Below are 23,022 nucleotides of genomic sequence, written 5' to 3'. Positions count from 1 at the left end.
AGAGCTACTGCGGCAAATAAACAACCAGGCCAGCAAGTACGGCTTTGTATTTAACAACCATTCGTCTGGAAGGGGGTCTGGCTAGAAGAGCGGTGGAAAGAAGGTCGCCGCTCTGGGTCTGGTAGAGGTGGCTGCTTAGTTGGGTGCTCTTCTCCAGAGACACAACTACCTCACAGGTGGTCATGACTGAGGAAATACCCTCTTTGCCCGGAGAGTGCTTCTTGCCTGCCAGCGCTTGTGCTATATCGAAGGCGTTCATAAAAATTACCAAAAAGGCATCCAGCCAATATACATCTGTGCCAGGTTTTCAGCAGCTGTCGACTCCCAAAAGATTCTTCTGCCCTCTTCATCTGCGGCCTCCTCCAGAGGCACCTTTTGCTCGATGTGTCCCAGGGCATTGGCGAGGGTTAGTCTTCTGTATGCAGCGCTCCCAAAGAAGAGGGCAAAGATGCTGTCAATGGTGTAGAAAGAGCCTCTGTAGGCCCGGAAGGCTTCTTTGAGCGCAATCAGGAAGTGTTCTTCAACACAGGGTCCTATGGCCGTGGTAATCATTGGGGTGAGCCGGGTGGGCACTCTTTCCTGGTGGTGCTTTCTTGTTTGGAGGGTGTCCAGGGCATCGGTGTAGTCAATGTGCATTGCCAGCGAGGAGGAAAAGAGCAGCAGAATGTTGCCGGGGTGTCTGTCCCCCAGGCCAATGAGGTAGGCTGCGGCACTGGAGTAGAGGTAGGTGGAGGTAAAGGTGTCCATGCGCGCGAAGTGGGCTGGTATGCTTTGGCTGTACTTAGCGATCCAGTCCTTTATCTCCCTGGCCGGGTGGTTGGCTGCTTTCTGGTAGACTTCAAGCTTTTCAAGCTCTCGCAGGGAGTTATAGTCTTGGCAGAGGTAGCTAATGGCGTCTCGCTCCTTTTTGGAGATGCTTGCGGGCCTGGCGCCTAGCTCTGCCTCTCTGTCTTCGCGGATTTCCAGGATGGCTTCTTTCAGGGAGAGGCTTTCTTCAATGTACCCCGAGATAGCTACGCCCGTTGACAGAATCTCGTGCGTGGTGGTGTGTGGGGCGTTCAGCGAAGCCAGACACTGTGAGATTGCTCTTTCCATTGCGATGTCTTTCTCTTTCTTTATGAGGTAGTGGTGGGTGGTCCCGCCTTCGCTGTGGAGGGAGAGCTTTCTTGGCCTCTGGGCCGAGGGTATGACTGGAACGCTGCAGCTGATGGAAGAAACTCTTTGGGCGCTCCCGGGAAGAAGCATGCCGGCAATGGCGGTGGCTGCTGCTTTGGAGAGCTCGAGGGCTTTGGGGAGCGGGGGGAAGGCGGTGAATATCTTGTTGATCTTATTCAGAAAAAGTGTTTCCCAGACCTGGCACTTTTTTTTGGTGGCAGCAAGCTCAAGTAAGCTTCTAACTATTTCCAGCGCTTCTGCCTCGTTAGGGCACTCGGTGCGGTGTTTAAGCACGAATGCAAAGCCGGTGAGAATCTGGCAAAATCGGTGGATGTTTCTCTGGGTAAGCGAGGGAACGCCTTCCTGCGACTGCAGCGAGTGGGCCAGGCTCTCGGAGGGCTGGAGGGTCCTGCCCCTTTTTTCCGTTTCCTTGAAGCGCTTTAGCTCCTGGAGCAGGCGCTCGTTTGGCGTCTCTGCTAGCTCGTTTACCATTTCAATAAACTGGACGTGCCTGATAAAACCGTTGTTTTTTTCAAGCTTTCCAAATGGGTGGTCTGGGCCCTGCCCCGGTGTCTGCTCTGATGCCGGTGTGAAGTGTGCCCACATTGAAGATACTTTCTCTGCATGGTGTTCGTAGAGCTTGTCTACCAAGTCTAGGTACGGCTGGAAGAATCGGAGCGCTGGCTGCACCAGGAACACTTCGTGGAGGAACGGCATCCACAGGGCAGGGTCTGTCTCCTCAACAAAGCTCCTGGCATCACTAGCAAACTCCCTGTCTTTCAGATGCGACTCGGTGCTCTGAAGAATCGCCAGGAACAGAAGCGGGTCCTCCCGGTGTGCCCGAACCCTGGACATCTCCTTTAAACCCTCAAGCTTCTTTTTAGCCGGCGCTGCTCGGTGGAAGAGGCCTCCGCTCCACTTTCTGAGCGTTTTGGCCTGCTCGCAGACCGAGCTAATGAACGGGTGCCTGTCCGCGTCTTTTCTGAACAGCTGGGCGCACCGCTCCTCTAGCTCTTTCCTGGTGCCCAAAGTCCTGGCAAAGTGGGCCACCGCGGCCTCGGCCATTCTCTGCTTCCCCCCACTTGATACTTCCAGCGCGATGGTGCCCCGCGCCAGTGGCAGGTCGTCGTTGCTGAGAGCTACCTGAAAAATTGACGCAAACACCCCCTTGCTGGGGAGCTGCCCCCCGGCCCTGTTGCTGTACTGCAGCGTGTTGGCAAGTATTTCGTTGCGTATTTGTGTCATAAACTGCTCTTTTTTGGCGCTTTGGTACCCGTTCAGTGTGCTGAATATCCGCAGGGACTCGGGCGTTGCTGCGCCGTAGAGCGAGCCGGCAACTCTTTCCTTGGCCTCTCTTATCGCTGCTAGACACCCGTGCTCGCTTGTGCTTTTGTAGATTTCTTTGAGAAGAAAGTCTGTGGGGGTGTCCCAGGATGAAAGGGTGCTCTGAGCGGCCTCAATGATCCTCTGCATAGCTCCACTGCCCTGCTCTCCCATGAGGGTGTCTGTTTCCTCCCCAAACGCTCTGATGGCCCCAACGGTTTCCACCCCCTTCCTCCTGGCCCCAAAAACGGACAAGTCCGTTCCTGAAAACCTTCCTGAGAGCTCCAGCCCCAGCGTCTCCAGAGGCTCGGCCAGCAGAGAGTCGGCTGGAAGAAGCTGGGTCTTTAAATGCCGGAGAAATACCCGCGTTTCTTCAACGCTTCCGTACTGCAGGGAGGCATAGAGAAAGCCCAGCTTTTCTTGGTCCGTGGCCAGTCTTCGGTGCCTGTACCCAACCTGCGGGCTCAGGAAGGCACAAATCGTCTTGTTTTCCGGGGACCCCTCAAGTGAGTGGACTAGAAGGTACTCCAATGCCCTGGTGAGGGCGTAAATGCTTTTCTGGGCGTGTTCTGAGCGCTTGATGATTCTCTCAATTCCGCCAATCACCATGTTTTTCAGGGGCGTCGATAGCCCCTCAATGCCTGCAAGAAGCGCCAAAGGGAACATCTCCGAAAGAACCTCTATGCTCCCGTCGCAGACGCCCGCGAACGCGCTAATGACTGGGCATGGCGACTCTTTGACAAAAAAGACCATCACCTGCTTCACAAACGTGGTTTTTGTGTCTCCTCCATACATGTAGCTGCAATGCTCTTTCACCAGCTCCGTGTACTCTGCCCGCACTCTTACCTCGTTTTCAGGCACGAACACCGTAAGGGCGCTGGTGATCCGCAGCGGCTGGCAATTCCGGCCCATTTTTGTCTCTATCACGTCCCAGAGCGTGTACGGCTCTGGGACGTGGGTGGATGAGCTTAGGAACAGAGAGAGCCGCTTGAAGTGTGTTCCTTTTTTCCCGGGTGTAAAGCTGTCTATTGCTTTGATCACCGAGACCGTGCTGATGTGTGTGGCTGTAAACAGCTCGTAAACCTTCTCCATCAGCCGATTCGGGATGCCTTCTGCCCCAAGCTTCTTCAGAACCAGGCTAACTGTGCTCGGCCCTGGCTCTTGGTACATCCGGTTCTCAAGTATTTTCAGCTTCAGATAGATGGCATGTTCTGCCTCCCCGAGTCTTTCCTGGCTGCTATAAAGCGCGTCTACTGCATCAAGCAGCGCTGAAACCTCTCCAAGCGTCCTGCTCTCCTTGAGGAGCTTCCCTACCAACTGCAGCGCGTCTTTTGTCAGCACAAGGCTCCCTGGGGTCACTATTTGGAGTATTCGCGCGTACACCGATCCGGCCACATCAAGCGTGCTCGAAAGAACCGAAAACGCCTCTGGCGTGGCTTCCTCCACCTTGCCAAGAATGTATCCCACCACCGCTCTTTTTGTCTGGTAGCTGGCCTTGCTGTTCTTGGTGCCCTGGGAGAGGGCCCCAAGTAGTGCGTTGAGGTGCACAGACGCGCTGTGGTTGCTAACGACCTCTAGAATGTACGACAGTGTCTGGTTGGCCACCCTGGGCGTTTGCAGCGCCAGATCGGCGCCTATGTCCTCCAGAATCTCCCTGCACGCCATAACAACCATCTTTACCGAGGTGCTGGTGCTTATGTAGTCTAGCGCCCTGGCTGTACCGCCCCCCAGAACAAGCTGCTGGGCGCGCGGCAGGGTCGTCCCAGCCCGAACCATCTCCAGTAAATCTGGCAGCGCTGCTGAGAGGGCACGCTCCCGATAGATCCAGAGAATAAAAGACGCTCCTGTGGTTTGGGCGTATATCTGCCTAAGACTCTGCGCCACCTCGGGAGTGCTTTCTGGTAGCTTGCCTATCAGAAACCCGAGCGTTTTAAAGACGTAGCTGTAATCAACCATCTCCCGCCTCTGCACCCGCAAACCCATCTCCCCAAGTATTTCCATAGTACTGGCCCGCGTTTCCTCATAAAATGTGGTAACTCCATAAAAAACTGAACAGGTTCCATTTGCAAAATGGCTGGCTGTTCTAATGTAATGGAGCCCCTCCCGAAACGCCTCCAGAGCTAGCTCGGGCACATTTGCAAGCCTAAGGATGTGGTAGGCGTACCTGCTCACTGCAGGCATTTCTCTGAGCAGGGCGCTGGGTAGATAGACCCCTTTCTGTGCGCTCAGCAGCCTAACGACCAAACGCAAAAATCGCTCATCACCCCTTGCCCGCTCAAAAAAGACCTCTACAAGTGAGATAAGACCTTCCCCATCAAAAACAAAGACACCTGAAAAGCACCGCTCGGCAACGTCTGCAAACGGAGCGGTCCTGCAGATCCCAAGCATTTTCGCCCTGAGCGCTGCAGACTCTTCCTCTGACAGGCACCTTTTGTCCAGCAGCCCAAAGTACTCGCACTGCTGCCCCCGGACGCGCTTGCACTCCAGGCCCCGGAGGACCCAAAGCCCCAAGTCGCTGCACTCTCGATCTGTTCCATACCTTTTTTTCAGGGCCTGGAGTGCTCCAACACTTTTCCCAGTCCTGTCCCGGGCAAGGGCCCCAAGGACCCTCCCCACCTGCTCCGGCACAAGCACCTGCCCCCCCGGCGCCTCAACAATCGTCTGGAGCATTTCCATCGACTCCGTGCACACCGCCTGGCTTTTGAGAAAAGAAGCAACCCCAACTGATGCTATCTCTGCAAATTTTGGTGTGCTTTTGGCCACCTCAAGAATAACCGACATACTGGCAAATAGGTGCGCATGCACCGTGGTTCCTGCAACTATCCCCCCAATTCCTGCACTTACCTCTTCCAGACCAACACCCTCCTGCCCCACCAGGTACAGCAGCCCATACACCAGCACGTACACCCCCTGTGCAACCGTTTTCGACCTTGAACTTTTTTTCAGGGCCTGGTGCAGGGTCTTTCCTCCAATCTGCCCCAGGACCATGCACACCTTTGGCGACAGCCCTTCATGCCGCGCCGTCTGCGCCAGGTACGCGGCACTCCGGAGCAGAGACCCTGAGTCTTCCCGCCCCGTCTGTGAAAAGAGAAGGCTCCCAACCTCCCTGGCCGGAAGAAGCACCAGGAGCGCCCCAATGACCTCCACCGCCTTCAGAGAAGCGGTATGCCTGTGCATCTGAAAAAGCGGGGAAAAGACCTCGGTATAAACAACCCCCTCTCTATGCGAGGCAACAATGCACTGCCCGATCACGTCAAGGGACAGCGCATTGGTCGAGTACATCTGTTTTTTCATCTCCCGCGGAAACCTGTTTGTGTCCCTGATAATGTGCGAGAGGGTTCTGGCAATAAGCACAGAACACGGCACGCCTGCACACTGCCCTGTGCCGCAGTACTCAGCGTGCATGGCTTCGATAAAGCTCTGAAATACGGCGTAGTACTTTCTAACCACCTCTCCCGACGTCTTCAGACACTCAGCCAGCGTCCTCCGCAGAAACCTTCCATCCTCGGTTTTGTCTGAGTCCTTAATAAGGCTGAGCACCATCCAGAGCTCGTCCCTTGAAGAGTACTCTATTTCTGAAGTCAGCTCGGCAAGCAAAAAGCTTTTTTCTTCTTCCTGAGCCACCTCCTCAATGCTAAGAAGTGTTTTTCTAATGGCTGCAGATTTAGCGCATTCACACATAGCCTATTTAATTGAACAAGTGTAAATTTTTTATGTCTGAAAAAAGAGCGCCGACACTCGCTAGAAACACCAAACGCGCTGCAGCACCTTCAGAAGAACTTTCCAAAAGCTTCAGAGTAATCGCAACCAACGTCCCCTTCAACATTGAAGAAAAAGACATTCTCAACTTTTTTTCCGGGGCACACTCCATTGAAAGACACACCAAAAACGGCGTTCTCACCGGCGCAGTCTTTGTCCAGTGCAAGAACATCACCGACGTCAACAGATTCATCAAAACCCACAACGGCAAAGAGCTTGAGGGAAGAGTGATAGGCGTCTCATACCTTGAAGACCGCGAAGTCTTCAAAGCCAAGAAAAAGCAGGCCAACGACGACGAAAACGAGCGAGGCCGAAAAAGAAGACAGGAGTACGAGGGAGAGAGCAAAAAGCGCACCATGCCCGATGGCGAAGAAGAAAGAACCATTTTCATCACCAACCTTTCCTTCAAGGAGGGAGACGCCGAGCTGACTGAAAAGTTCTCCCAGTACGGAGAGGTTGAGCAGTGCACCATCGTCTCAAACAAAGAAACAGGTATTTCCACCGGAAGAGCCTTCATTCTCTTCAAAGACCCGGCCAGCTGCAAACTCGCCCTAAAAGACCAGGTCATCCTTAACAACCGGGTGCTGGTGGTTCTGAAGTACGTCTCCCCAGACACCCTCAGAAAGAGAGAAAGTGACGCCGACAGTAAAACCAAGCAAAGAGAAAAAACCATCAAGGACCGAAAAGAGGGCAAAATAGAGCAAAGAGACCCCGACCAAAAAAGCACCTGCAGACTCCACCTCTCACACATGGACAAGAAGCTCAACCGGCGAACAGCCTCCAAGGCCATTGAGGAGTACTTCCTCAAGAACCTGGACAAGAAGGTCAAGCTGAGAGGCGTCAACATTACCAGCGACAAGACCAAGAAGAACCCTGGCTACGGCTTTGTCACCTTCAAGTTCCCAGAGGACGCCCAAACCTTCCTGGAGCACCAAAAGCTCCTCACCAAAGGCCTGGGCTGGAGAATGACCGCTGAGTATGCAATGGAGAGCAAAGAGTTCCTTGAGAAAGGTATTAAGAAGAAACCTTCCAAGGCCGACAGGCTTGCCAAGAAGGCAGCAAAATAAACTAGCTACCAACTACCACTACTGGCCAGGGACCTAGGCCTGGATTGTTTATTGTTCCACTGTCTGTCACTGTTTGACACGGTCTGTCACTGTTCGACACTGTGCAGCACACTACAACCGACTGAGCTCTTCTTCCGTACGTGTAAGAATGCGTGCCAAACTTTCTAAGGCTGCTTCCGTCTCTGATAACCGGTCGTTGATGTTTCGGTGGATGTAGATGGCGTCTTCTCCCTGGGGAACGTGTTCTCTTTCTGCTTTGATGCTTTTGATTTCTTCCTCGTACATTTGCATCTCTTTCTTCACCCGGAGAATGGCACTCTCTTTCCTTTGCTGGTCTCTCTCCATAAAAAGAAACTTAGCCATAGACATTTTTATTGGGTTCACGGTATGTCACGGTATGTCACGGTATGTCACGGTACAGCACAGCACGTCACGGTATGTCACGGTACAGCACAACACACCATGCCACAGCACAGTACGCCTAGTTATAGGTCAGGTATCTTGGGGTTGATGAGAACTTAGCATTGCCTCTGATGACTTTATCCACGGCATTGTGGAAGTCTTGCTCGGTGATAACCTTTCTTCTTTCTCGGATCGCAAACATTCCTGCTTCTGTGCAGACACTCCGGAGCTCTGCTCCGGTGGCGCTGGGACACATTCGGGCAATGACTTCATAGCGAATGGTCTTTTCAACGCTCATGGGCTTGGTGTGGATCTTTAGAATCGCTGTTCTTCCTGCTAGGTCGGGGAGGGAGAACTCAACCTTGCGGTCAAGGCGCCCAGGCCGGAGCAGAGCGGGGTCAAGCGTGTCGGGCCGGTTGGTGGCCATAAGCACCTTTACATTTCCACGCATGTCAAAACCATCTAGCTGGTTAATCATCTCCAGCATAGTTCTCTGAACTTCGTTGTTGTCCCCGCCATCAAACCTGGTTCCTCCAAACGCGTCTACCTCGTCAAAGAAGATGATGCACGCCTTCTTCGTTTTAGCCAGCTCAAAGATTTCTCTGACCATTCTGGCCCCCTCTCCAACGTACCTCTGCACCAGCTCTGAGCCAATGACCCGAATGAATGCGGCATCTGCCCGGTTGGCAACGGCTCTGGCACAAAGAGTCTTGCCCGTTCCTGGGGGGCCGTAAAGGAGCACCCCCTTGGGCGGATCTATCCCCAGCTTAATGAACCGCTCTGGGGAAATGAGGGGAAGCTCAACGACCTCCCGGATCTTTTCTATCTGCTCGGCACACCCGCCTATGTCTGAGTAGGTAATGTCTGGCTTTTCTTCCACCTGCATCAGAGTAACTGCATTGTCTATCTTTGGGGGGAGAGGAACTGCAATCTGGTACTTGACGCGGTCTACACCCACCCGCATGCCTTCGGTAACATCGGCTCTTTCCAGGCCTTTTCCTCGGTTGACAATGAACTTGGCCATTTGTTTGATGCTTATCATGTACCTGTCCTTGGCTGAGTTCTCTCCCTCCATGACTTTGCAGCACCGAGCTACCTGGAGGGTCTTCTCGGTTTTTGAGCGCATGTTGTCGCTGTGGAGGTTCCAGAGCATTGGAGGCGAGAGACCCGTTTCTACCTCGCGCAGTCCAAGCTTGGCGTTTACTCTTTCATAGAGGGTCTTAACTTCACCTTCTGTCTCTGTGATGGCATCTGCGTAGTAGCTCTTCCCATAGTTCAGGATAACTGCTAGCTCGTTGTCATTCAGCGAGGTGTCTACTGCCGAGACGTCTGCTTCCTTCATAAACAAGCGGAAATAAATTTAATTTAAAGGGGCGGCTGGTAGGACACTGGCGAATAATCTTTTACTTTTATCATTTGTCTCCTGACCCCTTATTTGCATATAAAGACTCCCCCGAGCAGAAATAATGGAGAGAAAAGAGGAGCAGCCTCCCCGAACCACAGCACTTAGTGAGCGGTTGAAAAAGCAGGTAGTGCACGGGTGCGAGAACACTGCTTGTGTCGGCATCTTCTGCAAGATATCCGAGGCCGAGGCATTCGCTGACGACATAGTTCACATGTTGATGGAGTATGGGGCATACTTCACCTGCAAGTCTCTCTACCTCCTTCACGGAAAAACCGTTAGCACAATGAAAAAAGAGAAGCAAGAGCTGCTTAGGCTGGTTATTCACCCCAATGCAAGCACAACAGCCCTGCCGCAGTGCCTTCCAGGCACTCCCCCCGAGGAAAAGCCCCGGGGAGAGGGGCGGGATCCTTTTAATTCGGCGCGCTCCGTTCTTGAGTACTTCTACTTTGACCTGCTGCAGAAAGAGTCGCGGTCTCAGTCGGTGCCTGCGTCCCCGGCGGTCTATGGGCGGGGCATGGAAGTTGTTTCAAGGGCCGGGGTCCATGCTGAGCTTGCGGGGATCATCCACCACAAGAAAAACAAGCCAACGGCTATTATGCTCCAGGGCCTGTTTTATAACGAAATATCCAAAATGAAGGTGGCGTACAGCAAAGGGTCGGCAATCAGGGTGGTTAAGCTGTTTAATGCGGTAAAAGAGTCGGTGAAGTTTGAGAAAAAGTACTTCATTCGTTTTTTGGAGTTTCTTCAGGAGCTCTGCCAAACGTCGCAGCCCCACGAGGTCATTTGCTCCAACCGCTGCAACAAAATGCCTGGGGGCCTGAGCTACAACAGGCCCCCTGAGTGCGGGCACTTTGAGGAAGACGAGTTTCCAGTGAATGGTGGAGTCAGGAGCATACCTTTTCGAGCTAGTGTTCGGGAGATAGAGGTGTGTGTTGTCTGTAACGGGTCACTGTCTGATTGCGAATACCCCCAGTGCGACTCTCTCTGCTTTTTAGCACCTGAACTTTGTATTAACGAGTTGATGGACCTGATAAAAAGTTTGATTATTGTGATAGATAACACCAGCGTGGTCAATATGAGGGAGGGAACCTTGCTTATCAGCATTCTAAAAACTCTTTCTTCTCTTTATGACTTTTCCGTTAAAACGGGGCGGGTGCACCACTCGGTCTTTGTGAACCGGAGGTTTTCGCGGCTGCTCAACTACAAAATCGAAGTCCGCTCCCACAAAGAGGGCATGGCAAGTATTCTGGACTACCCGTTCATTCTAGACATGGCAGCTAAAGCAGACCTGATCCACGTAGAGAGCACCGACCGAATGAAAACAGAGCTCCAGGACTCGTTTTTCAGGTCTTTATTTGAAGGAAAGATTCCCCCGTACCTGAACTTTGAGGTAAAAAGAGAAACTGTGGTTGAAGATTCCCTGAAGTTCTTCCAGAGCCTGGAAAAAGGCATGCTTTGGAAGCAGATGAAGATAAAGTTCCTTGGGGAGGATGGCATTGACTCAGGGGGCATCAGAAAAGAGTTCTTCCAAATTCTAAGCCAGCGAATGCTTGAAGAGTGGGATATTTTTGACGAAAAAAATACCTACCACTGGATTAAGCCGTTATCATCTGAGCAGGCATCCAAAAGAGTGGATGAATACTACAGCCTGGGGTGCATTCTTGGTCTGGCGGCGTACAATGGCGCTGTTCTCTCTTTTTACTTCCCGCCCGTGTTTTACAAGAAGCTTCTTGGACACCCAACGGTTTTTGAAGACCTGAAACAAATAGACATGGAGGTGTACAAAACACTTACAGCAATGAAGACGATGTCGGCAGAGGAGGTGGACCAGCTGTGTCTTGAGTTTCCCTCGGGCAGTGGCTGCGCCACCAGAGAAGTCACCCGAACCAACCTTGATGAGTTTATCAGGGCCTACCACGAAGAAATCCTTGAAATGGCCGGGCGTGAAGCCTTTGAGGAGATAAGAAAAGGCATCTGGGCCGTCTGTGAGGACACTTTCATTCGCTCGCTTCTTCCCTGTGAGCTAAGTACCCTCATTGGCGGCGTAGAGTGCCAAAACCTTGAAGAAATTGAGAAGTACACCATTTACAACGGCTACCGGAAAGACTCAGTCATTGTCCAGTACTTTTGGGAGATCTTCCGGGCGTATGACAAGCAAACACAGAAGAAGTTCCTCCGTTTTGTTACGGGAAGCGATCGTGCGCCCTCTGGAGGCCTAAGCAAGATGGCCATCGTGTTCATGAGGAATGGCGGAGACACTGACCGCCTCCCCTCCTCACAGACGTGTTTCAACACCCTTCTAATTCCAGAATATGCAACCAAGGAAAAGCTCCAGGAAAAGCTGGACATAGCAGTACAGCACACCGAAGGATTCTTTCTTCTTTAACCAAATAAATCAGTACATTACCGACCCAGCACTCACTGTCCCCACCCTTCACTAACCCGAACAAACACCTCTGCTAAATTTTTTAATGAAGAACTACAAGAAGCTACGTCTCCAAAAAGCTAAACTATGCAGGGAAGATGTAGCAGAAATCGAATTCAAAGAAGAAGAAAGGGATACCTACCTCACCTCACTAAGAAAGTGCCGAGTTAATGCCAGAAAGAAGCGTTTGCTTGAAGAAAAGGAAGAAAAAAAAGAGCAAGTTAGAGAGAAGAAGCGGGCCTACAAGCACAAAGAGAAAGAAAACGCTGACCTTGCCAAAAGACTCCTTAATAAAACCAAGCAGTCAGAAAACCAAAAACTAACCATTGGAGACTCTGTCATCACCATCAGAGAGCTTTAGGGGTTTTCGGGTTTACGTGATTTTCGGGTTTGCGTGATTTTCGGGGTTTGCGAGTTTCCGGACACCGCCCTAGCCACTGCCTATGGATCCAATACTAACACACAGACCATCTAGGGCACCCTCAGTGGTAGCTTGCATTGTTTCGTGTGGGTTGATGTAAAGCATCTTCATTCCAGCCATGACAACGAAAGAAAGCACACTGGAATAGTTGCAAATGGTGAGGGGGCATATACCCTCCTCCTCCCTTCCTTCTACCAGGCATCCTTCAATGTACCATACTTTTAGTCTCGGTTGTGGGGGTGTTGTTACCTCCTCCCCTTCCACTTCTTTGGTGCTAGTTAGTAGGTGGTGTATTCTCTCTATGTCTAGAACGCGGGCCTCAAAGAGACTTGACCGCCCAAGACTCCTAACCTGGGCCCAGGTACCCCACAGAGAGTACGGATTGCTTGAAACGGACCGTTCAAGGGGTATGCGGGTTATGAGAACGTTGGTGCAGGTGCTGATAATAGCAATGGGGTCCAGGCCCACCCGAACGGGCATGTGTGGAAGTACCTCTTTTTTAACGTACTTTTGGATAAGCGACAAAAGACTATCTCCCCTGAAAAACCTGGCTCTGACCGCCTGGCTTAGTGCGGAGTGCCTGACAGGCTTCGGCTCTAATAAAAGAACCGATCTAAGCACCTCCTCTATGCGGCTGCTGCCTTTCCCACAGACGAGTGGATTGTCTTCACTAACGGGCGTAAAAATAGAAGTTGCCGCTAGGTTTCCTATTTTGGAAGTATTTCCCAGCCTGAGCTTTCTTTTCAAACAAGAACACTCGCCAGTTACTTTCAGGTACACCTTAGACCCTCTCTGGTGGTAAAGAACCTTTGGCTTGGGCTCTTCCGTATACTGGTGCTTGGTGCGCACCCTGAGCGTTTGGTTCATACAGTCCCGAACAAAAAACCTAGTTAGCGTGGAGGCTTTGTACGAAACCGTGTACCTCCCAGGCTCGCCACCTGGTTTTTCAGAGATGTACACGCCCTTCCCACTCGAGCTGCACCCCCGTGTGAGCATTGGAGTAAGTCCGTGCGCAGATATCCACGGGATGTACTTTACCTTCGGGTAGGTGTAGGGGGCAGGCAGTACATACAGGTGGTAGTCTACCCGAACCAACAACTTAGCACCTGATATGTTCAGAAGAAGTCTCTCAATTGCCAGCTTTTGTCTCTGGCCCGAGGTATTGGTTAGCTTTGTGGTAAGGTATAGGCTGGTTCGGGCCGAGGTAGAGGCCAGCTTTAAGCGGCGAGCATGGCCGTCTATGGTTATCTTTGCGGAGGTAGGTTTAAGGGCTAGTTCAGGTAGGTTTATCTTGATTTTTACCTTTTGTCCAGACCCTACCTCTTCTCCCGGGTTTATGTTCGGGGTGGTATATGAAACACTAGCTACTGAGGTTAGTGCCCGTGTCTGTGTCCGTGTCCGTATCTGTGTCCGTGTCCGTGCTTGGTGCAGTGGGCCTGTGTGGGATGGTGCCTGGTCACAAAAACAGTGCACGGGTTTTTCGGGTTTTTCGGGTTTTTCGGGTTTTTTGGAGCCATAACCCGAACCTCTTCTTTTGACACTAACCCGAACATCCGTTACGGCAGTAACTCTTTGCCTGGTGAATGCCAGGTACGAGAAAACCACCCCTTCCTGCTCCACCCACGCCGGGGTACTAAGCAGCTCACCTATCCGGTCCGTTGTCCTGTGCTGCTCCGTTGAGACCTGAACTATCCTCCCAAGAAGCTGTGCCTGAATCGACCGGCTAATCACCGTTGGCAGGTACCCCTTCACCAAACACAGCGCCCGCTCATAAAAAGACAGCGAAAACTCTAAAAACCCTTGCTTTTTAAGCCGATCCCCCGTATCTACCAGCAAAACCAAAATATTTTTGTCCGTTAGACCCATCTGATCAATGAGATCAATCACTAAAAAATTGAGAAGAATTCTAAGACTGTCCTCCCGAACACACTCCAGCTGCATCAGAACAATGGAGGCAATGTACTCCTCCTGCCTGTTTTTCTCCCGACCCGAGGCCTCCAGCTGACCTGCCAGGAGCAGCCCATAAATAAGCGAGTCTACAAACCCGCCCCCAGAGATATCGCTAACGGGAAAAGACCCCCTCTCAGAAAGCATCAAAAGAATCGAAGAAAGAAGGGAGCTTTCCATCAGCGACAGCAAAGGAACGACCTGCCCATACCGCCCCTCCAAAAAAAGAAAGAAGGCTCGCTCAATCGGGTTCGCCTCCAGCCCAAGCAGCACCCTGCTCAGTGACAAGATGCCTTTGAGCCGCGAAGGCTCCTCCACCCGCTCCCGAACTGCCCGAGCCCAAAAGCCAGCAATGCACCCCCGAACCTCTTCCTCAGACATCTTTGCCTGGAGACAAACGTCCTTCCCCTCCCCAGACACCCCAACGCTCACCTGAACGGGCACAATCCCCCCAAGGTTGTACCCCAGAGCCAGCCCAAGCACTGAAAGACCCAGAGAGGCTTTGGGCTTGGGCGCAGTCTTGGGCGCGGTCTCGGGCGCACCCAGCACCCCGAAAACCGAACGCTCGGAAACCTCGGCCTCCAAAAGCCTTGAAGCACCCTCTCCCAGGGCCCCGGGGGCGTAGAGAGCGTCAGTGAAGTACTCGTGGTACCACCTCTCAAAGGCCCCTCTTAAAGCATCTGACTCCACCAAAAGATCCAAAGCCTTCTCAGTGACATCGACCACCGTCGGCATCTTCACCCGAGGCATTGAGCTTAGCCGAGGCATAGAATTAAAGAAAGAAAGAAATGAATGAATTTATTTATTCGTCAGCAATAACGATTTCTCCCTCCTGGATCTTCTTGGTAATATCTTTGGGGGACTCTCCGTCAACGAGGCATCCAACTGAAAGACAGGTTCCAAGAACCTCCTTCACAGAGCCGGCAAGCGTTTTTGAGAGAGACCTGGTTCTCTGGATTCTGGCAATGCTGGTAACTGCGGCCAGCGAGAGAGAGCCGCTGTGCTGGACGTTCTTTACCTTCTTCCTGTCACGTGGGGTCTCCTTGAGCTCTTTAAGCACAAGCGCGCTTGTGCCGGGCTCTGGGGTAATGGTCATTTGTCTGGCAACGATGGTAAGCAGCACTCCGATTTTGTACCCTTTGAAGGCAGTGGTTTCTTTGGCAATGTTTTCGCCTACTTGTTTAGCGTTGAATCCTAGAGGACCTACTTTCTGTGCCAGGGAAGCACCTCCTGCAGGCTCTCCACCGACCACTCTCAATCTAACGTATTTTACCTCGTCCTTGTTTCCGGCGTTCATCTACTACTGGGCTAAAAAAAAAAGAAAATATGGAGGATGGCGAAGATAGAGGCGAATAAGAGGATTTATTTTTTATTTTCAGAGAGGCATGGAGAAAATACTTGAGTGCACCAAAGAGTTTGACGTAGACCTGTTTGACAAAGTCGTTGGCTGCTTTTACGCCCCAAGCAGTCCAGAGCATCGGAGAGCCGGGGAGGTGCTTTTGGCATTCAGAGAGCATCCAGACAGTTGGGTAAGAACCTCAAACATTCTCAAGGAGAGCAGGGACGTCAAGTCGAAAATATTCGCACTGCAGGTCCTTGAGCGGGCCGTAAAGATGCGGTGGTCCCTTCTCACCGACGAGCAGCAGTCGGGCGTAAGAGAGTACGTCGTTGAAAGCATCCTGGAAAACGGCGTTGAGCAGAAAGCCAAAGAGGAGGCGAAGGCTCTGGTAAAAAGGCTGAACCAGGTGCTTATTGAGATAATCAAGCGAGAGTGGCCCGAGAAGTGGCCCACGCTCATTTCCGACCTTCTGGGGGCAAGCAAGGGAGACGTCCACGTCTGCACCAACACCTTCAACCTGCTGGAGTCTCTGTCCGACGAAATCTTTAACTTTCCCAAGAGCGTAACCAGTAGGCGGTCGTTTGCGCTGCAGGCGCAGATGACGGGAGAGTTCACTGAAATCTTTGGGCTGTTGAAGAGCATTTTAGAAGATGTATCAACGGGCGCAGCCACCCTGCCCGATGAGCTGGTTGAGGCGAGCATGGGGGTCCTGCTAAAAATCACGCCGCACCTGCCGATTGGGTTTGTCCTGCAAACGAGCATTGCCTCGGTTGTCTGCCGGTACATTGACTCGGTCTTCTCGGTGCAGGCTATCTCGATCCTGAAGGAAATGATTGGCAGGCGGAGCGTTGAGTCGGGCGAGGAGAGCAGCGAGTTCTTTGAAATGCTTAGAAGCGTCTTTGTGGCTGTCAGTGCTTTTGTTGAGAAGTACTTTGGGCAGATGAACCAGCAGCTTAAAGCGGTCTACTCCACGCTGAGCGATAAGGACAGCGCCCTGGTTAAGCAAATCGTCCTGTTTTACAGCGGGGCGTTCGGGTACGTTAAGCACCTGGAGAGACTTGGGTGCAATACGGTGGACGCGCTAACCCCCATTCTGGAGATTTCCGAGGTGCCTGAGTTTGAAATTTTCAGGCTGTGCACCGAGTTCTGGTCCAAGTTTGTCAAAGACCTGTTCCTGGAGTTTCCCTTCTCCCCGGCCCCAGCTAAGCAGCCGGCAGGGCTGCGGAGGTCGAGGTACGCCGCTGTCCTCGCCAGACTGGCTAGGGTGTTCGTTGCACAGATGCCCAGGCCTGAAGAGGTCATTATCACCGAAGATGACGATGGCGAGATTGTTTTGGAGCGGCTGGAGGAAACAGAGCACGTCGCCCACTACCGAGAGGTGAAAGAAACGCTCTTCAACATCGCCTCGATTATTAGCGGGGGGCTGACCACCTTCCTCCTTGCCGAGGCCAAGCAGCTCCATGGAGCCTCGTGGACCCGAGAGAAGGTCAATAAGATATCCTGGGCCGTTGGAGCGATTGCCGAGTCGATGAGCCTCTCAGACGAAAAAGAGTTTTTGGTCCAGGTGCTCAGAGTGCTTTTGCAGATGTGCGAGCAGAAGAACGACGAAGGGGACCGGGCGGTGGTTGCCTCCAGCGTTATGTACATTGTCGTCCAAAACCCCCGCTTCCTCAAGTCGTACTGGAAGTTCTTAGAGGTGGTCTGCGCCAAGCTGTTTGAGTTTATGCGAGAGTCCCACCGGGGGGTGCAGGACATGGCCTGTGAGATCTTTTTGAAGATCGCGGTCAAGTGCGGCACCGAGTTTTCAGTGGTGCAGCAGGGCGAGAGCCGGCCATACATCGAAGACGTGCTTAAGACCCTGCCCGACCGCATTCTCCTCCTGAAGCCCTACCAGGTTGAAATGATTTACGAGTCCCTGGCCTATATGGTGGAAGAGCGGGTGAGCCAGCTGCTGTGCCAGCCAATGAAGGACGTGATTGACCGGGTCCTGGATACGCCAGACGGGCTGCAGCGAACGATCCACGCCGTTCGCCGGATAAAAGTCGTCTGCTCCACCGACACCACCCCGGCCTTTCTCAGGGCGCGGGAGAGAGTGATGGAAGAGGTCTTCCCGCACCTGCAGAGGACGTACGACACGCTTTCCTCGGCAGGAAGCAGCACCCGAGCGGCCAACCAGCAGGTGCAGAGGTACGTGGCCTCGCTGAAGCGAGACATTCTTGAGCTTTTCACGGTCATTGCCAACCGGTTCGCTATTGAGTTTGTGCTGGGCAACTTTATGTCGGTTTGCTCGCAGATTATCCTCCTGCCGCTCACCTCGGGAGGAGACCTGGACCCCCGGGCCCTTGAGCTGCTTGCTGCACTGACCAAGCGGACGGTCCAGGGCACGCTGTCAATGGTCCAGTCACTTTCGGGGCCGATTGCCAAGGTGGTGCTGTCAGACCCCATCCAGCACGAAGAGCTGTTCAAGGCCTTTTACAAGATGGTCTGTGCTGCAGCTAAAACAGACCCGCACTTCAACACGATTGAGGTCATTGAGTGGCTGGCGTTTGGAGCGAGCCAGACGCACCGCGAGGTCTCAGAGAGCTGCATTGAGGTCCTGGCCCACATTCTCAGGACGGGGAGCATGGAGGTCATTCAGCTGGGATACTTTGGCATCTTAGAGTGCATCATTGGGGCTGCCCTGGACAAAGACCATGAGGGGGGCATTGTTGCGCTGATTGAGGCCGTATCTACCCTGGTGAAGTACAGCATTGAGGAAAGGTGCCCGCCACAGTCCCAGGTGCTTGAAGTTTTTGGCACGCGGCTCCACCAGACCTTCTCCCACCTCTCCCCCAGCGATATTAAGGAGTTCATTGACCGGTGCTATGAGTTTGTCAACTCCCACCAGGGCCTAGCAGATAACATTGACGATTTCAAGGTCAAGATAAAAACGGTCTAGGGACTGAGGCTGAGGCTGGGCCAATCCCAGTACAAGGTCTTGGGTCGTATTGGAACACACATAAAAGAATAAACGAATAACGGCAAAAAACAGTGTTCGTGGGATAAGGGCAAAAAACAGTGTTCGTGGGGCGTGGTAGGAGCGAGTGGGTGGTGGTTTATTTGAGGTGGTTTGGTATGTGCTTCTGGGCGTAGCTATAAAGACGTTCCCGGAAAAGCCTCGGCTTGAGGTAGATTATCTCGCTGGTAACGCCAAAGGTCTCAATAAGGCTTTGTTCAATGTCGCGCTTGCTTTTAAGAACAATTTGGAAAGCGTACTTTTTAGATTGCTCGTAAGGGTTTTCTTTTTCAAGATCGCCTAGAAAACGGTCAAAAACACCCCGGAGTGTTTCTTCAACGTACTGGTAGAGCTCGTCAACGTACAGGGAGAGCGTGTACCCATAGTCCTTGGTGGTCCCGCTTGCACTGGATAGTTTCTGGGTCAGCTCATATAGCGTGGTCGTGTCTGCCCCGTGAATGCTTGCGCGAACGCCCACGCCTTCTACCACGGCATTGGCTGTGGCAATGACCTGGGCAAAGGTCCGGGTTAGCTCGGCGGTGATGCCCCCGGGCCACTCCTGGGAGCCAGGTTCCTCGCTGCCCGCTTCCCCGGGTCTCTGGGCCCGTGCCTCAGCCCCGTTCTCCTTTCGCGCGTCCACTCGCGCGTCCTCTTTCATCAAATACCAAAAATTCATACATTTATTGCCAGATTAGGCCATAGTTTCTCTGATTCTTCCAAGGATGCTGAGGGTTTCTTTTTCTTCAGGTGCTGCTCCAAAAACGGTGTAGTCCTCTGAGAGCTGCGAAAGTATCTGGTCTAGCTTGAAGGCGTCTTCTCGAGTGAGGGTTTTTCTTTCAATGTGTGAGAGCGCGTTATTAAGGAGAAGGGTGTACTTCATTCGCTCGGGGATTGTTTCTCTCCTCCAGCCAATGCCGGTAACTGAGACAAGCTGGGAAATAAAAGAGATAAGCAAAGTGTTGGAAAGGTCCATTTCGGCATCAAGCGGCATCTTTTCCAGGAAAAACATAAAGGTGTCTGGGTCGCTTGACTCAATGACGTATGAGAAGCACTCAACAATGTTTGTCTCCAGAAGATGCATCACTGCCTCGTACGGGCCCTCTGTGTAGATCTCGTCGTTGTATCCAGCCTCATTTCTTAAAACGTCTACCAAGTCGTCTAGGGTCTCGTCTTTGCTTTCCAGAGTGACTTCCTCGTCCTCCAGCCTGGTGGTGGCGACTGGCATGTCCCTGAGTCGCTCAAGCACTTGCAGCCGTATTTCAGTCATGCCGTTTTCAACGACTGGGACAATTCCGTCTATTATTAGCGGCTTCAGGGTTCTTTGGAGGGTTTGCTGCATGCACCTCCCCTCCACCGAGGCCGTGATGGTTGCTGTGCAGATGTTGCTGAGCTCTTGCATTTTTTGGTCTATTTTTGCGTTGATGGCTTTATCTATGCGCTGCACGACGTGTGTTCTGATTTCTCTTTGGATAATGCCCTCAAAAAGTGCTGCCACGTTTTTATTGAGCTGCTCTGAGACCATTGCCAGCAGCCGATCCATTCGCTGTTTCTCTTTTTCCTCTCTTTCTCTGATTATTTCTTCTGTTCTTTCATGCATGGCTTGGATGTGTCTCTGGACCTGCTCCACCACTTCTTCCAGATGTTCTTTACAGATGCATTGGCCTGTGTTCGGGGTCGGTTCTTTAGCAGCTTCTATTCCATGTACCATTTAATTTTGTATTTCAAAATTTAAATTAATAGTAGGAGCCTGCAGATAGAGCGGCCTAGTGGGAAGCAAGGGGGCGGGGGTTGGCTCAAAAGGACCTGGGCAATAAAAACGGTTTTATTGTTGGTTTTTCAGGGAGTTATCAACTGCAACGACTCTTTCCATCATTTTGGCAACGATAGGAGAGTGGGTGATAACGATAAGAGTGATTGGCAGTGAGATAAGGTAGGTAATGATTGATTGCTCAAGTGGAGCATCAATTTTCGAGGTTGACTCATCAAGGATTAAAATTTTTGGTTTTCTTAGCAAAGACCTGGCAATGCTGATTCTTTGCTGCTCTCCCCCCGAAAGGTTCTTCGCGTTCTCTGAGACAAAGAAGTCCAGCCCCTCGCCCTTTGCCTGGACTATCTGGTCAATGCCTAGGGCCTTGACTATCTCTTCCAGGTCGCTTTCACTGTACTCGGTGCATCCATAGATTAGGTTGTTTTTGATGGTGGTGCTGAACATGCCACTATCTTGGGTTACAATGCTTACCTCATTGGTAATGGTCTCCTTATCAAGATCGGCGATGTTCTTGTTGTACAGGGAGATGGTTCCGGCGCAGCAGTACTTTTTGAGCAGCAGAAAGATGAGGGTGCTCTTCCCCGAGCCACTGTTTCCGAGAAGGCAGATCTTCTCCCCTACGTTGATACGGAAGGATACATCAGTGAGAAGATCTTTGGGTGCACCTTTGTACCTGAAAAAGACGTTAGAAAAAGTAATGGCTGGTTCAGATATGGCTGGGGCAGTTAAGATTGGGGCGATTGCGTTCGGGTTAGTTCGGGTTGTGGAGGATCTTTCCATCTTTTTCTTCATATCAAGGTACTCCTCACAATCGACATAGCAGGTGCACACGTCCTTGATGCCCAGGGCTATGTCTCTAACAATTTTATCTAGCTCCCGGACCAGGGATATAACAAAAGAGACCATAGCCACGGTTTCTCCGTGGAGGTAGAGGTGAATCATCACACAGATAAGCATAACGCTGTAGATAAGCATTTGCCCGATATTGACAATGCTGACGATTTGGTTGTCTTTGTAGAAAAAGCGAAGCATGTTTCTGATATGGTTGGCAAAGATTGAGGTTTCTTTGTCTTCAGTGTTGCAGCTTTTGATAACCCCAATGTTTTTGATGCTCTCAACAATCTTGTTGTTGTAGTTGTTATCTTCTATGTTGATCCGCCGCTTGAACTCGATCCTTTTTCTGGTGTAGAAGTAGGTGAACAGTACATAGATAACGTTGAACACCAAGATCAGGGTAATGTAGACCAGATCGATCTTGGCAATGCTTACGGTAACCATAACAGCCCCAATAAATCGGTTGACCAGAACATAGAGAATCTTTCGTAGAAGCAGCCTGGTTGAGCTGTTACCTCGCTCCATAACCCGGTTGATTCTGATGCTAGATACGTCGGTGTTGCTGTAGATTGTGTCTGAAAACAGCTTGTTGGAGAGCTCGGCAACCACGTAGTTGATGAACAGAGTGTAGGCAAGGCAGTACCCCTCTCGAACAACGGAAAACAGCGTGCTCTCCAGGAAGTTGGTTGCTATCAGACCAAGAGCCCCAGGCTTTCGCTTGCCAAGGTTTTCCAGAAGCTTGGAGCTGGTGTTAAGCGTTCGGATCCTTAGATTGTTGGTGATGATCGTAAGAACAATGCCAAGGATCAAGTAAATGGCAGGCTTCTTTGTTTTGGCTTTAAAAGCAACCAGAAAAAGGTCTCGGGTTAGATAGTAGTATTTGCTTAAACCTTTTGGATAGGTGGATGTGCTTTCCGGGGCATAAGCAACCCCTGGGGTGTTCGTGGCCATAGATGCCTCGCTTGATTCCTCCGATTCTGAAGAGTCTTCCGGTTTGAATGGCGCTGTTTTTACCTCTTTTACTGGAATGTGGTCGTATTTAACTAAGAGCTTCTCCTCAATTACTAGCTCAGAAACTGTCTTTTCAGAAGTCATTACATACTAAAAAATTTAAGAACACTTTAACCCAAGAAGTGGTGAGCATCAGAATCAGCCAACTACCGTTGACTGTGCTACCAGACCCAAAAACACGTTTACCCTGGCATACATTAAATGTGCCCGGTTAGCTCAGTCGGTAGAGCATCAGACTCTTAATCTGAGGGCCGCGGGTTCGAGCCCCGTACTGGGCGTTTTTTAGCTTGCCTTGTCCGATTTTATTTTCTGTTTTTGGATGGGCGCGTTTTTGGTAGGCGTTGATACAAACGTGCTTCTTGACACGCTTGAAACCCTCAAAGAAACAACAAGACAAATGAACACCATCCATGTTGCCTTCTTCATACCTCGCATGGTTTTGCGCGAACTAGATGCTCTCAAAGTGAACAACCCCTCGGCCCGCGTGGCTCTGCGCTTTCTTGAAGACGAGAGTGTTCGCCCCAACCCAAAAGTCGTTCTGGAAGAGGCCGTGTCTTCTGCCGGGCAAAATAACGACGACTCCATTGCCATTGCCTGCCAAATGAACAACGTAACCCTGCTCCTGTCCAATGACACAGCGCTAAGGCTGAAAGTCCAGTCCCTAGGCACCCCCGCCATTAGCACGCTGGGAAAGTCTCCAGATCGACTGTTCAAGCAAATAAGAGAGAATCTGGTTGAAATAGACTTTATGGAGTTCCAGCTCCACGATGACCACGTTACGCCTGCCCAAAACATCAAAGCCTCGATTGCTGAGCTTATCTACGCCGAAAAGATCCACCCTCTTCTAACAAAGGAGCTGGGCGAAGAAATGATTCCTTTCTTTGTCAAGCCTGAAGTGTTGACGTCATTAGATGCCTTGGTGCGTTTCACCGTTAAAAACTACTCCCTCTTCTCCACCATGCTCCCCAGATCCTCCAAGCCCATCCTCACCAAGCTTGCCAAGACAGCCATTGAGCACAAGGACATAGAAAGCATTCTTTACCTGTTCGGGGTTGGCGTTCCCCAGTGGTTCAGAGGAATGAAGTTCTGAGCTTTTCGAGCTTTTCGAGGCTTTCGAGGTTTTCGAGGTTTTCGACCGCTTGCCTGTGCTTGGAGGACTAGGACTAGGACT

General features: G+C 51.6%; 13 protein-coding genes across 13 annotated transcripts; 5 read left to right on the top strand and 8 right to left on the bottom strand.

The window, feature by feature from the left end:
- Positions 1-264: 264 nt before the first annotated feature.
- On the bottom strand, positions 265-6,159 carry NEDG_00295 (uncharacterized protein; the record flags this gene model as incomplete). The annotated part of the gene is made up of 1 exon (XM_067687713.1): positions 265-6,159. One exon carries the CDS (start codon positions 6,157-6,159, stop codon positions 265-267), a length of 5,895 nt encoding a protein of 1,964 aa, XP_067545421.1.
- A 32-nt stretch (positions 6,160-6,191) lies between these two features.
- Positions 6,192-7,304, top strand: NEDG_00294 (uncharacterized protein; the record flags this gene model as incomplete). Its single annotated transcript, XM_067687712.1, has 1 exon — positions 6,192-7,304. One exon carries the CDS (start codon positions 6,192-6,194, stop codon positions 7,302-7,304), a length of 1,113 nt encoding a protein of 370 aa, XP_067545420.1.
- A 111-nt stretch (positions 7,305-7,415) lies between these two features.
- Positions 7,416-7,649, bottom strand: NEDG_00293 (uncharacterized protein; the record flags this gene model as incomplete). The annotated part of the gene is made up of 1 exon (XM_067687711.1): positions 7,416-7,649. One exon carries the CDS (start codon positions 7,647-7,649, stop codon positions 7,416-7,418), a length of 234 nt encoding a protein of 77 aa, XP_067545419.1.
- Positions 7,650-7,785: 136 nt separating this feature from the next.
- Positions 7,786-9,048, bottom strand: NEDG_00292 (26S proteasome regulatory subunit T1; the record flags this gene model as incomplete). The annotated part of the gene is made up of 1 exon (XM_067687710.1): positions 7,786-9,048. The coding sequence occupies one exon, from the start codon at positions 9,046-9,048 to the stop codon at positions 7,786-7,788; it is 1,263 nt and encodes a 420-aa protein (XP_067545418.1).
- A 124-nt stretch (positions 9,049-9,172) lies between these two features.
- NEDG_00291 (ubiquitin-protein ligase E3 A) lies at positions 9,173-11,497 on the top strand (the record flags this gene model as incomplete). The annotated part of the gene is made up of 1 exon (XM_067687709.1): positions 9,173-11,497. One exon carries the CDS (start codon positions 9,173-9,175, stop codon positions 11,495-11,497), a length of 2,325 nt encoding a protein of 774 aa, XP_067545417.1.
- Positions 11,498-11,582: 85 nt separating this feature from the next.
- Positions 11,583-11,897, top strand: NEDG_00290 (uncharacterized protein; the record flags this gene model as incomplete). The annotated part of the gene is made up of 1 exon (XM_067687708.1): positions 11,583-11,897. The coding sequence occupies one exon, from the start codon at positions 11,583-11,585 to the stop codon at positions 11,895-11,897; it is 315 nt and encodes a 104-aa protein (XP_067545416.1).
- Positions 11,898-11,966: 69 nt separating this feature from the next.
- On the bottom strand, positions 11,967-14,672 carry NEDG_00289 (uncharacterized protein; the record flags this gene model as incomplete). The annotated part of the gene is made up of 1 exon (XM_067687707.1): positions 11,967-14,672. The coding sequence occupies one exon, from the start codon at positions 14,670-14,672 to the stop codon at positions 11,967-11,969; it is 2,706 nt and encodes a 901-aa protein (XP_067545415.1).
- A 34-nt stretch (positions 14,673-14,706) lies between these two features.
- Positions 14,707-15,201, bottom strand: NEDG_00288 (60S ribosomal protein uL11; the record flags this gene model as incomplete). The annotated part of the gene is made up of 1 exon (XM_067687706.1): positions 14,707-15,201. One exon carries the CDS (start codon positions 15,199-15,201, stop codon positions 14,707-14,709), a length of 495 nt encoding a protein of 164 aa, XP_067545414.1.
- An 88-nt stretch (positions 15,202-15,289) lies between these two features.
- Positions 15,290-18,181, top strand: NEDG_00287 (exportin-1; the record flags this gene model as incomplete). The annotated part of the gene is made up of 1 exon (XM_067687705.1): positions 15,290-18,181. One exon carries the CDS (start codon positions 15,290-15,292, stop codon positions 18,179-18,181), a length of 2,892 nt encoding a protein of 963 aa, XP_067545413.1.
- Positions 18,182-18,338: 157 nt separating this feature from the next.
- Positions 18,339-18,896, bottom strand: NEDG_00286 (uncharacterized protein; the record flags this gene model as incomplete). The annotated part of the gene is made up of 1 exon (XM_067687704.1): positions 18,339-18,896. The coding sequence occupies one exon, from the start codon at positions 18,894-18,896 to the stop codon at positions 18,339-18,341; it is 558 nt and encodes a 185-aa protein (XP_067545412.1).
- A 33-nt stretch (positions 18,897-18,929) lies between these two features.
- Positions 18,930-19,946, bottom strand: NEDG_00285 (uncharacterized protein; the record flags this gene model as incomplete). Its single annotated transcript, XM_067687703.1, has 1 exon — positions 18,930-19,946. One exon carries the CDS (start codon positions 19,944-19,946, stop codon positions 18,930-18,932), a length of 1,017 nt encoding a protein of 338 aa, XP_067545411.1.
- A 114-nt stretch (positions 19,947-20,060) lies between these two features.
- On the bottom strand, positions 20,061-21,935 carry NEDG_00284 (ATP-binding cassette, subfamily B, bacterial; the record flags this gene model as incomplete). The annotated part of the gene is made up of 1 exon (XM_067687702.1): positions 20,061-21,935. The coding sequence occupies one exon, from the start codon at positions 21,933-21,935 to the stop codon at positions 20,061-20,063; it is 1,875 nt and encodes a 624-aa protein (XP_067545410.1).
- Positions 21,936-22,170: 235 nt separating this feature from the next.
- Positions 22,171-22,941, top strand: NEDG_00283 (uncharacterized protein; the record flags this gene model as incomplete). Its single annotated transcript, XM_067687701.1, has 1 exon — positions 22,171-22,941. One exon carries the CDS (start codon positions 22,171-22,173, stop codon positions 22,939-22,941), a length of 771 nt encoding a protein of 256 aa, XP_067545409.1.
- Between the last annotated feature and the right edge of the window lie 81 nt (positions 22,942-23,022).

Source organism: Nematocida displodere (assembly GCF_001642395.1).
Source record: "Nematocida displodere strain JUm2807 chromosome Unknown 1, whole genome shotgun sequence".
NCBI lineage: Eukaryota > Fungi > Microsporidia > Nematocida > Nematocida displodere.
The sequence above is the reverse complement of the archived record's forward strand: the minus strand, read 5'-3'. Positions and strand labels throughout refer to the sequence as shown.